Source organism: Bombina bombina, chromosome 4 (assembly GCF_027579735.1).
Source record: "Bombina bombina isolate aBomBom1 chromosome 4, aBomBom1.pri, whole genome shotgun sequence".
Lineage (NCBI taxonomy): Eukaryota > Metazoa > Chordata > Amphibia > Anura > Bombinatoridae > Bombina > Bombina bombina.
In genome coordinates this window covers 31,313,873-31,329,954 of record NC_069502.1, presented here as the reverse complement: position 1 = coordinate 31,329,954, position 16,082 = coordinate 31,313,873, and the positions used below count along the sequence as shown (strand labels likewise).

Sequence of the window (16,082 nt, the reverse complement as noted above, 5' to 3'; positions counted from 1 at the left end):
GTTTTCACCTCAGCAAATAGCCGTGCAGTAAATCAGACTCCCAAGGGCCCAAGATGGATTTACCACACAGCTATTGGCTAAGAGGTGAAAACGCCACCTCTCAAGGAAAACAGCGATCTGCTGTGGGCTTCCTTAGGAGCTCAGTAGGGCGATCGGTTGAAACAAATAAAGGAGCTTTCTACATGAAGTATTTTATACTTCATGAATGAAAGTCCCATTTATTTGTTTTAATAGTCAATCCTAGCGTTTCAAAAACACTAGGGTTGACTTTCACTTTAAATCAATTCAAAATGAAAAAGGTAAAAAACACAAAATATTGAAAGAGAACTGTTGCTCAGCAAATCCTAATTCAATCAGCAAAATAAGCTAAAATCAAATTATTTTGCACTAAAGAATACAGTAACAACTTGTCTATTTGGGTATATATAAGAAGTTCAGAAGAAGCCAGCAGAAATCAATCCTTCATACCTCCACTGCTCCCGGCTCTGGGTGTCGCACCACAAGCACATCTGTGTAGCAGCTCATGGTTTGCACAGAATCTGCAATGGACTCTCCCTTCTGAGAAGAGGATGTGGACTCGGAGAAGTTGAGCACAGAGCCCCCAAGGCGCTGCATGGCAGCTGAGAACGAACTGCTGGTCCTTGTGCTGGCTTCAAAAAACATGGATGCCATTACCTTACCCTGTAGGAGAAAACAAAATGGACTTAAGCAAGGAATGTAGAACATCATGAGATGTTATGAAATGATACTTGGGATGGAGAGAATTAGATCCTAAAATACAGAGCAAAGGAAGGTAGAGAAGACCAGAGATCTTAGATTCACAAAGCAGAATATGAAGAACATTTAAATTTCAACCAATAAACTGAGGAAAAGTTAGAAGGGGATTAAATGTGTCATACAAAAGATTACACAAAGAAATATAACACTGGTGTCATCAACCATCACAGATGGTTTCATCTTACCTTGAGCATATCTAGACTTCTTTCCTTCTGCACCAGCATGCGTAAAGTATGAGCAACATTAAATAGGTGGGACATCTGGAACAGAGACACAGTAGGACCATCAGTAACCAGAGACACAGTAGGACCATCAGTAACCAGACACACAGTAGGACCATCAGTAACCAGACACACAGTAGGAGCAGAAGTAACCAGACACACAGTAGGAGCAGCAGTAACCAGACACACAGTAGGAGCAGCAGTAACCAGACACACAGTAGGAGCAGCAGTAACCAGACACACAGTAGGAGCCTCAGTAACCAGACACACAGTAGGAGCCTCAGGAACCAGACACAGTAGGAGACTCAGGAACCAGACACAGTAGGAGCAGCAGTAACCAGAGACACAGTAGGAGCGGCAGTAACCAGAGACACAGTAGGACCATCAGTAACCAGAGACACTGTAGGACCATCAGTAACCAGAGACACAGTAGGACCATCAGTAACCAGAGACACAGTAGGACCATCAGTAACCAGAGACACAGTAGGACCATCAGTAACCAGAGAAACAGTAGGAGCGGCAGTAACCAGAGACACAGTAGGAGCAGCAGTAACCAGAGACACAGTAGGAGCAGCAGTAACCAGAGACACAGTAGGAGAGGCAGCATTACCACAACTAGATAAACAGTCCTAGTTAGTCTACGTCTACCACAAGTCAATTGGTAAGACACACAAACATGTTTAGACTTGTGGTCAGCTGGTGCTCACACCCCAAAGAAGCAGTCAATACTGTCTGGAGTAGCTCCTACGTTAACAAATGGCATATTAGAATTCAGTAAGGCAGAGATCCTTCAGACGTAGTCTGTTCTCCTTAACACTTGAGATATGAGGATCACATGAAGTGGTGGTCTCACCTGCTCCTTGGTGAACTGCTTGACAGACAGTATATGTTGCCCGATGAGTGGGTGTAGCAAGGGGGAAGTCTGAATGTGCTGAACGCTCTGGGTGGACATATTTTGAGGAGATGTGATTCTGGGCAACGGAGGGGGGAATGTATAACTGTCTTGAATGGCATTTAGATCTGAAAATACAAAACAAAAAGGTAAACAGACATCATTTTTCACACTATATATCTAACCTAAAACCTTCATCTAACCTCTATCAGCCCTTTACCTCTTACAAAAGCAATACAACTCTCCAGCTACCTCCTAGCCAGTGTCTGCACAGTAAGGACTCTCATACTTCCATCTGCTCATATTTTACAAGGAGGCTCAAGGCTTTTCTTCTACAAATCATAAGATACATCTAAACACTGTTCACCCTGCTGATAATGAAGACTCTCCTGCTTTGCTACCCAATACTAGCACTGCAGAACAATAACCTGACAATCAGACAGCAGCTAAAGCAAAGGGAAGCAATGGGTTATGGGGCAGGACTGCAAGGATGACGGTAAAGTGAGCTGAGAATGAGCCTTTTCCAAGCTGGTGAAGAGAAACAAATGAGAGATGAAGGAACCAGCAAACAGGCAATGAGCATTTAACAAACAGCTGGGTCCCACTCCCAAAAAGAACCTAAAAACGAATTAATGATGTAAGAGAAATGAGGTGGTCTCTGCAGGCAACAAGACAGAGCAATAGTGCACGTGCCAGACCAATCGCTCACTTATACATAATAGTAACCTGTCTCCGCTGACTTCTTGGCCGGCTTCTCTTTCTGCTCCTCGGCTGCACAGAGACAAAGCATGCAGATTGGTCAGTGAGGACATAGAGGACATCACAAGGACATATATACATGAACCTGCCTAGCTCACAATCTGCTATGTTCTGTGGAGCATCATCTAGATCTAGTGCAAGGTATAGAAAAAATAGAAAGAAAAACGTTGCAACCTACCCATATAGTGCAAGTGTATACACACGTGTGTACTGGCAAAAACTCACAATCTTGCCATTAACCATTTTAATATATATACATATACATACGTGTGTGTGTGAGAGAGAGAGAGAGTGTGTGTGCGTGCGTGTGTCAAAGTGTGTGTGTGCGTGCGACAAAGTGTGTGTGTGCGTGCGTTTGACAAAGTGTGTGTGTGCGTGCGTTTGACAAAGTGTGTGTGTGCGTGCGTTTGACAAAGTGTGTGTGTGCGTGCGTTTGACAAAGTGTGTGTGTGCGTGCGTTTGACAAAGTGTGTGTGTGCGTGCGTTTGACAAAGTGTGTGTGTGCGTGCGTTTGACAAAGTGTGTGTGTGCGTGCGTTTGACAAAGTGTGTGTGTGCGTGCGTTTGACAAAGTGTGTGTGTGCGTGCGTTTGACAAAGTGTGTGTGTGCGTGTGTGTGTGATAGAGAGAGAGAGAGAGAGTGTGTGTGTGTGTGTCAAAGTGTGTGTGTGTGACAAAGTGTGTGTGTGTGACAAAGTGTGTGGGTGTGACAAAGTGTGTGTGTGTGAGAAAGTGAGTGTGTGAGAAAGTGTGAGTGTGAGAAAGTGTGAGTGTGAGAAAGTGTGTGTGTGTGTGTGTGTGTGTGTGTGTGTGAGAGAGAGACACAATATTGTGAGTGTGTAGTACCCCTTAGTGGGCAATTTATCAAGCTGAGGCGGACAGGGGCACATATGCGCCCCAGTCCGCTGCAGCTGGCCTCTGGCGGTCTGAATTCTTGTGGAGGAATTCAGCATTGCACACGAGCGCTATTTTGCGCAATCCCGCCCCATGCCCGCGTACAGCCAATCATGCACGGGCAGGAGCTGTCAATCTCCCTGGTCGGAAATGACCAGGGAGACTAAATTTCGCCAAACAAGAGGTGGCGAAAGGTTAGTGAAGCAGCGGTCTGATGACCGCTGCTTGTTAAGTACGGCGTGCAGGTTCTCGTGTGAGAACCTGCAGCTGTAGGGGCTCAAAGGCTAACGAAAGCCTTTGATAAATCGACCCCTTAATCCATACTAGGAAGCCTAACATACAGGGTAAGATAACCTAGAGGTTTCATCTAACATACTTTGAGCCAAGTGATCGCACCTCTAGAACGGAACACATTTCCTTTGATAGCATTTTAAGAAATGGCAGTCATTCATCTCTCAGTATTTGCATTTTCCAGTTGAGAAATACTAAAACACTAAAACTAAGCACAAAATGCTGGTCATATACAGGGAGAGGCGTAAAAGAAGCTCCAGAAGGTCATTACTGTAACCCAGGCCCAGCATCTAACCAAGACAAGGCTAAAAAACTAATATTGGAGTAATGACATAACCCACACAGCCAGGCACCTGAGCCAAGGGCAAAAGCGGGGCATGAGGACTTGAAGGTTGTGGTTATTTTATCAATGTGTGACCTAGAAGAGCTTGGTAAATCCTTTGTACCCCGCCCCCCTGGATAGTGTTAAAGCAAAATGAGACTTATGGCAACATTCATTGGCACAGGCTAGAATCGAGTACACAGAGTGCCCCATCACAACCAGTACTGTACTTATGGAAACTATAAAAAGCAGGTGAGCTGCAGTTATTGTACATACAATTACATATAACAAGAGACCATACAGACCATATTAGTCTGAGTCACCTGATCAGAAAGAAATCCTAAGTGGCCACTCACATAACATCACTTCCCTCTAGGCTACAGCTTATGTCCTGAGGAGGAAATGGACACTGGGAACTCTGCTTCAGAGGTTTATCAATTAGTGACAAATTACTTTTGTGCTAGCCATCAACTAGTGACCATGTACCTCTAGGAGGAAGGAAGGCATTTATTGCACGGATAGGCAATTCTATGGTCAACCATCAACTAAATCACTCACCTCTTGTGTAGTACCCTACTGATGACCTCTCACTGCTGTATGGTCAGTAACTCACCTCATTCAGTTCTATAGACTGACCATACAGCAGTGAAAAGTCATCTGTATTACTAGGTACAAAGTAAGCCACCTCTTGTCCTATCCTACAGACCATACCCTATATATACCCAACTTATACAGATGACCTCTCACTGCTGAAAGGTCAGGGTCAGTAACTCATCTCTTTCAGTTCTATAGACTGTACCTAGTAATACAGATGACCTCTCACTGCTGTACGGTCAGTAACTCACCTCTTATTCAGTTCTATAGACTGTACCTACTAATACAGATGACCTCTCACTGCTGAGAGGTCAGGGTCAGTAACTCACCTCATTCAGTTCTATAGACTGTACCTAGTAATACAGATGACCTCTCCCTGCTGTACAGTCAGTAACTCACCTTATTCAGTTCTATAGACTGTACCTAGTAATACAGATGACCTCTCACTGCTGTACTGTCAGTAACTCACCGCTTATTCAGTTCTATAGACTGTACCTAGTAATACAGATGATCTCTCACTGCTGTACGGTCAGTAACTCACCTCTTATTCAGTTCTATAGACTGTACCTAGTAATACAGATGACCTCTCACTGCTGTACGGTCAGTAACTCCCCTCTTATTCAGTTCTATAGACTGTACCTAGTAATACAGATGACCTCCACTGCTGTACGGTCAGTAACTCACCTCTTATTCAGTTCTATAGACTGTACCTAGTAATACAGATGACCTCTACTGCTGTACGGTCAGTAACTCACCTCTTATTCAGTTCTATAGACTGTACCTAGTAATACAGATGATCTCTCACTGCTGTACGGTCAGTAACTCACCTCTTATTCAGTTCTATAGACTGTACCTACTAATACAGATGACCTCTCACTGCTGTACGGTCAGTAACTCACCTTATTCAGTTCTATAGACTGTACCTAGTAATAAAGATGACCTCTCACTGCTGTACGGTCAGTAACTCCCTCTTATTCAGTTCTATAGACTGTACCTAGTAATACAGATGACCTCTCACTGCTGTACGGTCAGTAACTCACCTTATTCAGTTCTATAGACTGTACCTAGTAATACAGATGACCTCTCACTGCTGTACGGTCAGTAACTCACCTCTTATTCAGTTCTATAGACTGTACCTAGTAATACAGATGATCTCTCACTGCTGTACGGTCAGTAACTCACCTCTTATTCAGTTCTATAGACTGTACCTAGTAATACAGATGACCTCTACTGCTGTACGGTCAGTAACTCACCTCTTATTCAGTTCTATAGACTGTACCTAGTAATACAGATGACCTCCACTGCTGTACGGTCAGTAACTCACCTCTTATTCAGTTCTATAGACTGTACCTAGTAATACAGATGATCTCTCACTGCTGTACGGTCAGTAACTCCCCTCTTATTCAGTTCTATAGACTGTACCTAGTAATACAGATGATCTCTCACTGCTGTACGGTCAGTAACTCACCTCTTATTCAGTTCTATAGACTGTACCTAGTAATAAAGATGACCTCTCACTGCTGTACGGTCAGTAACTCCCTCTTATTCAGTTCTATAGACTGTACCTAGTAATACAGATGACCTCCACTGCTGTACGGTCAGTAACTCACCTCTTATTCAGTTCTATAGACTGTACCTAGTAATACAGATGACCTCCACTGCTGTACGGTCAGTAACTCACCTCTTATTCAGTTCTATAGACTGTACCTAGTAATACAGATGATCTCTCAGTGCTGTACGGTCAGTAACTCCCCTCTTATTCAGTTCTATAGACTGTACCTAGTAATACAGATGATCTCTCAGTGCTGTACGGTCAGTAACTCCCCTCTTATTCAGTTCTATAGACTGTACCTAGTAATACAGATGATCTCTCAGTGCTGTACGGTCAGTAACTCCCCTCTTATTCAGTTCTATAGACTGTACCTAGTAATACAGATGATCTCTCAGTGCTGTACGGTCAGTAACTCACCTCTTATTCAGTTCTATAGACTGTACCTAGTAATACAGATGATCTCTCACTGCTGTACGGTCAGTAACTCACCTCTTATTCAGTTCTATAGACTGTACCTAGTAATACAGATGATCTCTCACTGCTGTACGGTCAGTAACTCACCTCTTATTCAGTTCTATAGACTGTACCTAGTAATAAAGATGACCTCTCACTGCTGTACGGTCAGTAACTCACCTCTTATTCAGTTCTATAGACTGTACCTAGTAATACAGATGACCTCCACTGCTGTACGGTCAGTAACTCACCTCTTATTCAGTTCTATAGACTGTACCTAGTAATACAGATGATCTCTCAGTGCTGTACGGTCAGTAACTCACCTCTTATTCAGTTCTATAGACTGTACCTAGTAATACAGATGATCTCTCACTGCTGTACGGTCAGTAACTCCCCTCTTATTCAGTTCTATAGACTGTACCTAGTAATACAGATGACCTCTCACTGCTGTAAGGTCAGTAACTCCCCTCTTATTCAGTTCTATAGACTGTACCTAGTAATACAGATGATCTCTCACTGCTGTACGGTCAGTAACTCACCTCTTATTCAGTTCTATAGACTGTACCTAGTAATAAAGATGACCTCTCACTGCTGTACGGTCAGTAACTCACCTCTTATTCAGTTCTATAGACTGTACCTAGTAATACAGATGACCTCCACTGCTGTACGGTCAGTAACTCACCTCTTATTCAGTTCTATAGACTGTACCTAGTAATACAGATGATCTCTCACTGCTGTACGGTCAGTAACTCACCTCTTATTCAGTTCTATAGACTGTACCTAGTAATACAGATGACCTCTCACTGCTGTACGGTCAGTAACTCACCTCTTATTCAGTTCTATAGACTGAGCATAACCCTACTGTATAGTGTATTACTAAGCACAGTGACTCTCACATCTCTTACAGGTTTTACGTATTATTTAGTCTAACAATCTGAGAACTGCCCTAGCTGATAATTAATAAGAGAATCATTTAGTTTCTGGTTTAAATACATGAGATCAATAACCCAATCATGTTTTCCATATAACAGCTCTCACCTATCACTGCTGGGAAGAGACAGACTTCTCTCAGCACACGTACACCAGTAACAACTCATATAAAGATTTCCATAGAATCTGAACATCAGGATCATCACTAATTATATGTTTTGTACATTCATATTAGTGGTCAGTGTGCAGAGTTCATCTCCCACAACCCCCAGCAGTGGATACAGCACCTGATGCTGTGTTAGGTTGATTGGGTAGCAGTGCTGATTAGTCCTAGCAGACTTGATGCTAATTAGCTGATTTGTGCTTACAACAGACATAGCCCAGATAATTAATTGTGATTTTCCGATGAAGTTGCTGATTAACGATATATTTAGTATTTCTAATGCTGATAAAAACAATTAACCCTGATTGGGACAAGATGAATACAATTTCCCTCCCCGTCCCTGATTAACAAGCTGTTTATTACCCATCCTGGCAGCTTTTTCCCGGACACCGTGCAGCGTCACAAGCAGCCTCCTCGGAGCTGAAGAGCATAATATAATATTAGATGAATGTGTGCGCAAGTTGGGGGGTATTGCTCCGCTACCATAAAGAACAGAGACGTGGTTCCCTTTTGCAATAGAACGTCCTGGGTTACAAGCAAGATATTTAGTGCCCAGACAATAGGGTCTGTAGTGATGTGTTAACTTTCAGTTCTTCTAAAAGCATTTAAAAGGACATACCAATGTCATAAGAATTCTGTGGGATGTCTAACACATCATGTAGCTATTAATATCGCCTGCTGGCTGTTACACTAAGTTTAGGTTAAACCCGTCTAATCTCTGCAACGGGTTACGGATGATTTGCATAAACCAATGACTGTAGAAGATGTAAAATTACAGATGTGCTAAATAAAAGGTGCATAAAAACAAACTTTACGCTTACCTGATACATTTAATTATTTCTTGACACGGTGAGTCCACGGATCATCTAATTACTATTGGGAATATCACTCCTGCCCAGCAGGAGGCGGCAAAGAGCACCATAGCAAAGCTGTTAAATATCACTTCCCTCCAACCCCAGTCATTCGACCGAAGTAAAAGGAGAGAAAGGAAGCAACAAGGTGCAGAGGTGCCTGAGGTTTATAGCATGACAAAAACTGTCTGAAAAAACAGGGAGGGCCGTGGACTCACCGTGTCAAGAAAGAAAGAAATTTATCAGGTAAGCATAGATTTTGTTTTCTTTCTAATGACACGATGAGTCCACGGATCATCTAATTACCATTGGGAATCAATACCCAAGCTAGAGTACACAGATAAGGGACGTACAAGACAGGAACCTAAACAGAAGGCACCACTGCTTGAAAAACTTTTCTCCAAAAAGCAGCCTCAGCCGAGGCAAAAGTATCAAAATATATAGAATTTAGAAAAAGTGTAGAGGACCAAGTTGCAGCCTTGCAAATCTGTTCCACAAAAGCTTCATTTTGAATGCCCAGGAAGAGGAAACAGCCCTCATAGAATGAGCCGTAACTCTCTCAGGAGGCTGCTGTCCAGCGGTTTCATTGGCCAAGCGAATTATACTCTTCAGCCACACAGAAAGAGAAGTAGCCGTAGCTTTCTGACCCTTAAAGGGACAGTCTAGTCCAAAATAAACTTTCATGATTCAGATAGAGCATGTAATTTTAAACAATTTTCCAATTTACTTTTATCACCAATTTTGCTTTGTTCTCTTGGAATTCTTAGTTGAAAGCTTAACCTAGGAGGTTCATATGCTAATTTCTTAGACCTTGAAGGCCGCCTCTTAAGAATGCATTTTAACAGGTTTTTCACCACTAGAGGGTGTTAGTTCACGTATTTCATATAGATAACACTGTGCTCGTGAACGTGAAGTTACCTGGGAGCTATCACTGATTGGCTAAACTGCAAATCTGTCAAAAGAACTGAAAAAGGGGCAGTTTGCAGAGACTTAGATACAAGATAATCACAGAGGTAAAAAATATATAAATATAACTGTGTTGGCTATGCAAAACTGGAGAATGGGTAAAAAAGGGATTATCTATCTTTTAAAATAATAACAATTCTGGTGTAGACTGTCCCTTTAAGTTTCCCAGAGAATACCACAAACCAACAGAGCCAAAGACTGATGAAAATCCTTAGTCGGCTATAAATAGTATTTCAACGCACGCACCACATCTAGGTTGTGTAGCAGACGCTCCTTATGAGAAGGTGGTTTAGGACACAAAGAAGGAACAACAATTTCTTGATTAATGTTCCTATCCGAAACCACCTTAGGAAGGAACCCTAACTTAGAACACAGAACTACATTATCAGAATGAAAAATAAGATAAGGGGAATCGCACTGCAACGCCGAGAGTTGTGAGGCTCTGCAGGCAGAAAAAATTGCAACAAGAAACAAAACTTTCCAAGATAATAACTTAATATCGAAGGAATGCATAGGCTCAAACGGAGCCTGTTGAAGAACTTTAAGAATAAGGTTATGACTCCAGGGAGGAGTCTCAACAGCATTATTTAAGTTTGAAAATATTAATACCAAAAACAGTTACTGTCACTTTAAATTTTAAAAGTAGAAAGAATTTTTCTTTTATTCCTTGACTACCGCAAAAAAAGCAGTTTACTATAACCCTCAGGCAGCCTCCTCACCTCAGGACTCCTTGCTACCTGTCCCCCCTGTGAACCGGATTCCTCAAACTATGATCCAAACTAAAGTCTAGCTGTTCAAAACACTTGTCACTGATTCCTTTAAGCAGAGATGCATTAACAGCCCGGACCGGAACCAACATGAAAAGCTCCGGAAAGGTGCGCAACACTAATTTCCTCAGAAGCCCGCCCTTCCTATTCGTGGGCGTAATCTAACTAGAAGAAGCCGCTCACCATTATTATTAATGCCAGAGACGTTGCTTCTCATAGTAAAAACACACTGACTGTCCCCCAAGAACCGGAATGAAAACTGGAACAACCACCATATCTGAGCCTTCAGAACTGGAACAACCACCATATCTGAGCCTTCAGAACTGGAACAACCACCATATCTGAGCCTTCAGAACTGGAACAACCACCCATATCTGAGCCTTCAGAACTGGAACAACCACCCATATCTGAGCCTTCAGAACTGGAACAACCACCCATATCTGAGCCTTCAGAACTGGAACAACCACCCATATCTGAGCCTTCAGAACTGGAACAACCACCCATATCTGAGCCTTCAGAACTGGAACAACCACCCATATCTGAGCCTTCAGAACTGGAACAACCACCCATATCTGAGCCTTCAGAACTGGAACAACCACCCATATCTGAGCCTTCAGAACTGGAACAACCACCCATATCTGAGCCTTCAGAACTGGAACAACCACCCATATCTGAGCCTTCAGAACTGGAACAACCACCCATATCTGAGCCTTCAGAACTGGAACAACCACCCATATCTGAGCCTTCAGAACTGGAACAACCACCCATATCTGAGCCTTCAGAACTGGAACAACCACCCATATCTGAGCCTTCAGAACTGGAACAACCACCCATATCTGAGCCTTCAGAACTGGAACAACCACCATATCTGAGCCTTCAGAACTGGAACAACCACCATATCTGAGCCTTCAGAACTGGAACAACCACCCATATCTGAGCCTTCAGAACTGGAACAACCACCCATATCTGAGCCTTCAGAACTGGAACAACCACCCATATCTGAGCCTTCAGAACTGGAACAACCACCCATATCTGAGCCTTCAGAACTGGAACAACCACCCATATCTGAGCCTTCAGAACTGGAACAACCACCCATATCTGAGCCTTCAGAACTGGAACAACCACCCATATCTGAGCCTTCAGAACTGGAACAACCACCATATCTGAGACTTCAGAACTGGAACAACCACCATATCTGAGACTTCAGAACTGGAACAACCACCATATCTGAGACTTCAGAACTGGAACAATCACCATATCTGAGACTTCAGAACTGGAACAACCACCATATCTGAGACTTCAGAACTGGAACAACCACCATATCTGAGACTTCAGAACTGGAACAATAACCATATCTGAGCCTTCAGAACTGGAACAATAAAATACGTCTGAGCCTCTCTCCAAAAAAGACTAAACGTCCCCAGTAATTGCACACACTGCCTACTAAAATCCCATTAACTCCAAATAGGATTGTTAGTGTCCCAAAATCAGGCTTAACTGAAAAAGTGCCATATTCATCAAGAAAATAAACTTAGGTACTTACCTGAAGAACAATCTGCCCAGCAGCAGGGCAGCTCACATGCTATGAAAGGTCCTGTCCCTCACATGGGCCCGTGGAGAGACTGAATCCTAGTCAGGCTTTCCGGATAGGGCAGGCGCACTGAGGATTGTACCCACAAGTTCCCAACTGCTTAAAAGCCACCACTGTTCTACTGAAGAGACTGACATGGGCTACGGCTAAACCCCTGGAGGAAGCAGGACAAACTTGCTCTGCTTCAAAATAATAAAATCTTGATTGAAGAATCTTCTTCCAGGCACCTAAACTTGGAGGGATGGGAGGTGATATTTAACAGCTTTGCTGGGTGCTCTTTGCTGACTCCTGCTGGGCAGGAGTGATATTCCCAATAGTAATTAGATGATCCGTGGACTCACTGTGTCATTAGAAAGAAAAAACACATTTTTCTTTCATGATTCAGATAGAACATACAATTTTAAACAGCTTTCCAAATTTACTACTTATCAAATTGTCTGTTTTCATGTTATCCTTTGATGAAAAGCAGGGATGTAATCTAAAGAAGTGTACACATGTCTGCAGCAGTTTTATAATAATGTTATACATTAGCAAGCGCACTAGATGGCAGCAGTTTTATAATAATGTTATACATTAGCAAGAGCACTAGATGGCAGCAGTTTAATAACAACAATATACATTAGCAAAGCACTAGATGGCAGCAGTTTTATAATAATGTTATACATTAGCAAGAGCACTAGATGGCAGCAGTTTTATAACAATGTTATACATTAGCAAGAGCACTAGATGGCAGCAGTTTTATAACAATGTTATACATTAGCAAGAGCACTAGATGGCAGCAGTTTTATAATAATGTTATACATTAGCAAGAGCACTAGATGGCAGCAGTTTTATAATAATGTTATACATTAGCAGTTTTATAATAATGTTATACATTAGCAAGAGCACTAGATGGCAGCAGTTTTATAATAATGTTATACATTAGCAAGAGCACTAGATGGCAGCAGTTTTATAATAATGTTATACATTAGCAAGAGCACTAGATGGCAGCAGTTTTATAATAATGTTATACATTAGCAAGAACACTAGATGGCAGCAGTTTTATAATAATGTTATACATTAGCAAGAGCACTAGATGGCAGCAGTTTTATAATAATGTTATACATTAGCAAGAGCACTAGATGGCAGCAGTTTTATAATAATGTTATACATTAGCAAGAGCACTAGATGGCAGCAGTTTTATAATAATGTTATACATTAGCAAAGCACTAGATGGCAGCATTTTATAACAATGCAATACATTAGAAAGAGCACTAGATGGCAGCAGTTTTATAATGTTATACATTAGCAAGAGCACTAGATGGCAGCAGTTTTATAATAATGTTATACATTAGCAAGAGCACTAGATGGCAGCAGTCTTTATAATAATGTTATACATTAGCAGTTTTATAACAATGTTATACATTAGCAAGAGCACTAGATGGCAGCAGTTTTATAATAATGTTATACATTAGCAAGAATACTAGATGGCAGCAGTTTTATAATAATGTTATACATTATTATAAAACTGCTGCCATCTAGTGCTCTTGCTAATGTATAACATTATTATAAAACTGCTGCCATCTAGTATTCTTGCTAATGTATATCACTATTATAGAACTGCTGCCATCTAGTGCTCTTGCTAATGTATAACATTGTTATAAAACTGCTGCCATCTAGTGCTCTTGCTAATGTATATTAGCAAAGCACTAGATGGCAGTATTTTATAACAATGCAATACATTAGAAAGAGCACTAGATGGCAGCAGTTTTATAATAATGTTATACATTAGCAGGAGCACTAGATGGCAGCAGTTTTATAATAATGTTATACATTAGCAAAGCACTAGATGGCAGCAGTTTTATAATGTTATACATTAGCAAGAGCACTAGATGGCAGCAGTTTTATAATAATGTTATACATTAGCAAAGCACTAGATGGCAGCATTTTATAACAATGCAATACATTAGAAAGAGCACTAGATGGCAGCAGTTTTATAATAATGTTATACATTAGCAGGAGCACTAGATGGCAGCAGTTTTATAATAATGTTATACATTAGCAAAGCACTAGATGGCAGCAGTTTTATAATAATGTTATACATTAGCAAGAGCAATAGATGGCAGCAGTTTTATAATAATGTTATACATTAGCAGGAGCACTAGATGGCAGCAGTTTTATAATAATGTTATACATTAGCAAGAGCACTAGATGGCAGCAGTTTTATAATAATATTATACATTAGCAAGAGCACTAAAGGCAGCAGTTTTATAATAATGTTATACATTAGCAAGAGCAATAGATGGCAGCAGTTTTATAATAATGTTATACATTAGCAAGAGCAATAGATGGCAGCAGTTTTATAACAATGTTATACACTGGCAAGAGCACTAGATGGCAGCAGTTTTATAATAATGTTATACCTTAGCAAGAGCACTAGATGGCAGCAGTTTTATAATAATGTTATACATTAGCAAGAGCACTAGATGGCAGCAGTTTTATAATAATGTTATACATTAGCAAGAGCACTAGATGGCAGCAGTTTTATAATAATGTTATACATTAGCAAGAGCACTAGATGGCAGCAGTTTTATAACAATGTTATACATTAGCAAGAGCACTAGATGGCAGCAGTTTTATAACAATGTTATACATTAGCAAGAGCACTAGATGGCAGCAGTTTTATAATAATGTTATACATTAGCAAGAGCACTAGATGGCAGCAGTTTTATAATAATGTTATACATTAGCAAGAGCACTAGATGGCAGCAGTTTTATAACAATGTTATACATTAGCAAGAGCACTAGATGGCAGCAGTTTTATAACAATGTTATACATTAGCAAGAGCACTAGATGGCAGCAGTTTTATAATAATGTTATACATTAGCAAGAGCACTAGATGGCAGCAGTTTTATAATAATGTTATACATTAGCAGTTTTATAATAATGTTATACATTAGCAAGAGCACTAGATGGCAGCAGTTTTATAATAATGTTATACATTAGCAAGAGCACTAGATGGCAGCAGTTTTATAATAATGTTATACATTAGCAAGAGCACTAGATGGCAGCAGTTTTATAATAATGTTATACATTAGCAAGAACACTAGATGGCAGCAGTTTTATAATAATGTTATACATTAGCAAGAGCACTAGATGGCAGCAGTTTTATAATAATGTTATACATTAGCAAGAGCACTAGATGGCAGCAGTTTTATAATAATGTTATACATTAGCAAGAGCACTAGATGGCAGCAGTTTTATAATAATGTTATACATTAGCAAAGCACTAGATGGCAGCATTTTATAACAATGCAATACATTAGAAAGAGCACTAGATGGCAGCAGTTTTATAATGTTATACATTAGCAAGAGCACTAGATGGCAGCAGTTTTATAATAATGTTATACATTAGCAAGAGCACTAGATGGCAGCAGTCTTTATAATAATGTTATACATTAGCAGTTTTATAACAATGTTATACATTAGCAAGAGCACTAGATGGCAGCAGTTTTATAATAATGTTATACATTAGCAAGAGCACTAGATGGCAGCAGTTTTATAATAATGTTATACATTATTATAAAACTGCTGCCATCTAGTGCTCTTGCTAATGTATAACATTATTATAAAACTGCTGCCATCTAGTATTCTTGCTAATGTATATCACTATTATAGAACTGCTGCCATCTAGTGCTCTTGCTAATGTATAACATTGTTATAAAACTGCTGCCATCTAGTGCTCTTGCTAATGTATATTAGCAAAGCACTAGATGGCAGTATTTTATAACAATGCAATACATTAGAAAGAGCACTAGATGGCAGCAGTTTTATAATAATATTATACATTAGCAAGAGCACTAAAGGCAGCAGTTTTATAATAATGTTATACATTAGCAAGAGCAATAGATGGCAGCAGTTTTATAATAATGTTATACATTAGCAAGAGCAATAGATGGCAGCAGTTTTATAACAATGTTATACACTGGCAAGAGCACTAGATGGCAGCAGTTTTATAATAATGTTATACCTTAGCAAGAGCACTAGATGGCAGCAGTTTTATAATAATGTTATACATTA

The 16,082-nt window shown here is 40.5% G+C and overlaps 1 protein-coding gene across 3 annotated transcripts in view; it reads right to left on the bottom strand.

Annotated features, from left to right (window-relative positions):
• Positions 1-16,082, bottom strand: part of CAD (carbamoyl-phosphate synthetase 2, aspartate transcarbamylase, and dihydroorotase) — a 290,191-nt gene that overhangs the window by 95,023 nt on the left and 179,086 nt on the right. The window contains exons 36-40 of one of the 3 annotated variants that reach the window (XM_053709445.1): positions 8,211-8,267; positions 2,617-2,661; positions 1,852-2,018; positions 963-1,037; positions 469-681 (exon numbers count right to left, since the gene is read on the bottom strand). In XM_053709445.1, the coding sequence (XP_053565420.1) occupies positions 469-681; positions 963-1,037; positions 1,852-2,018; positions 2,617-2,661; positions 8,211-8,267 (557 nt within the window). The remainder of the gene's footprint in view (positions 1-468; positions 682-962; positions 1,038-1,851; positions 2,019-2,616; positions 2,662-8,210; positions 8,268-16,082) is intronic. The other 2 variants (XM_053709446.1, XM_053709447.1) reach the window with 2 other exon arrangements.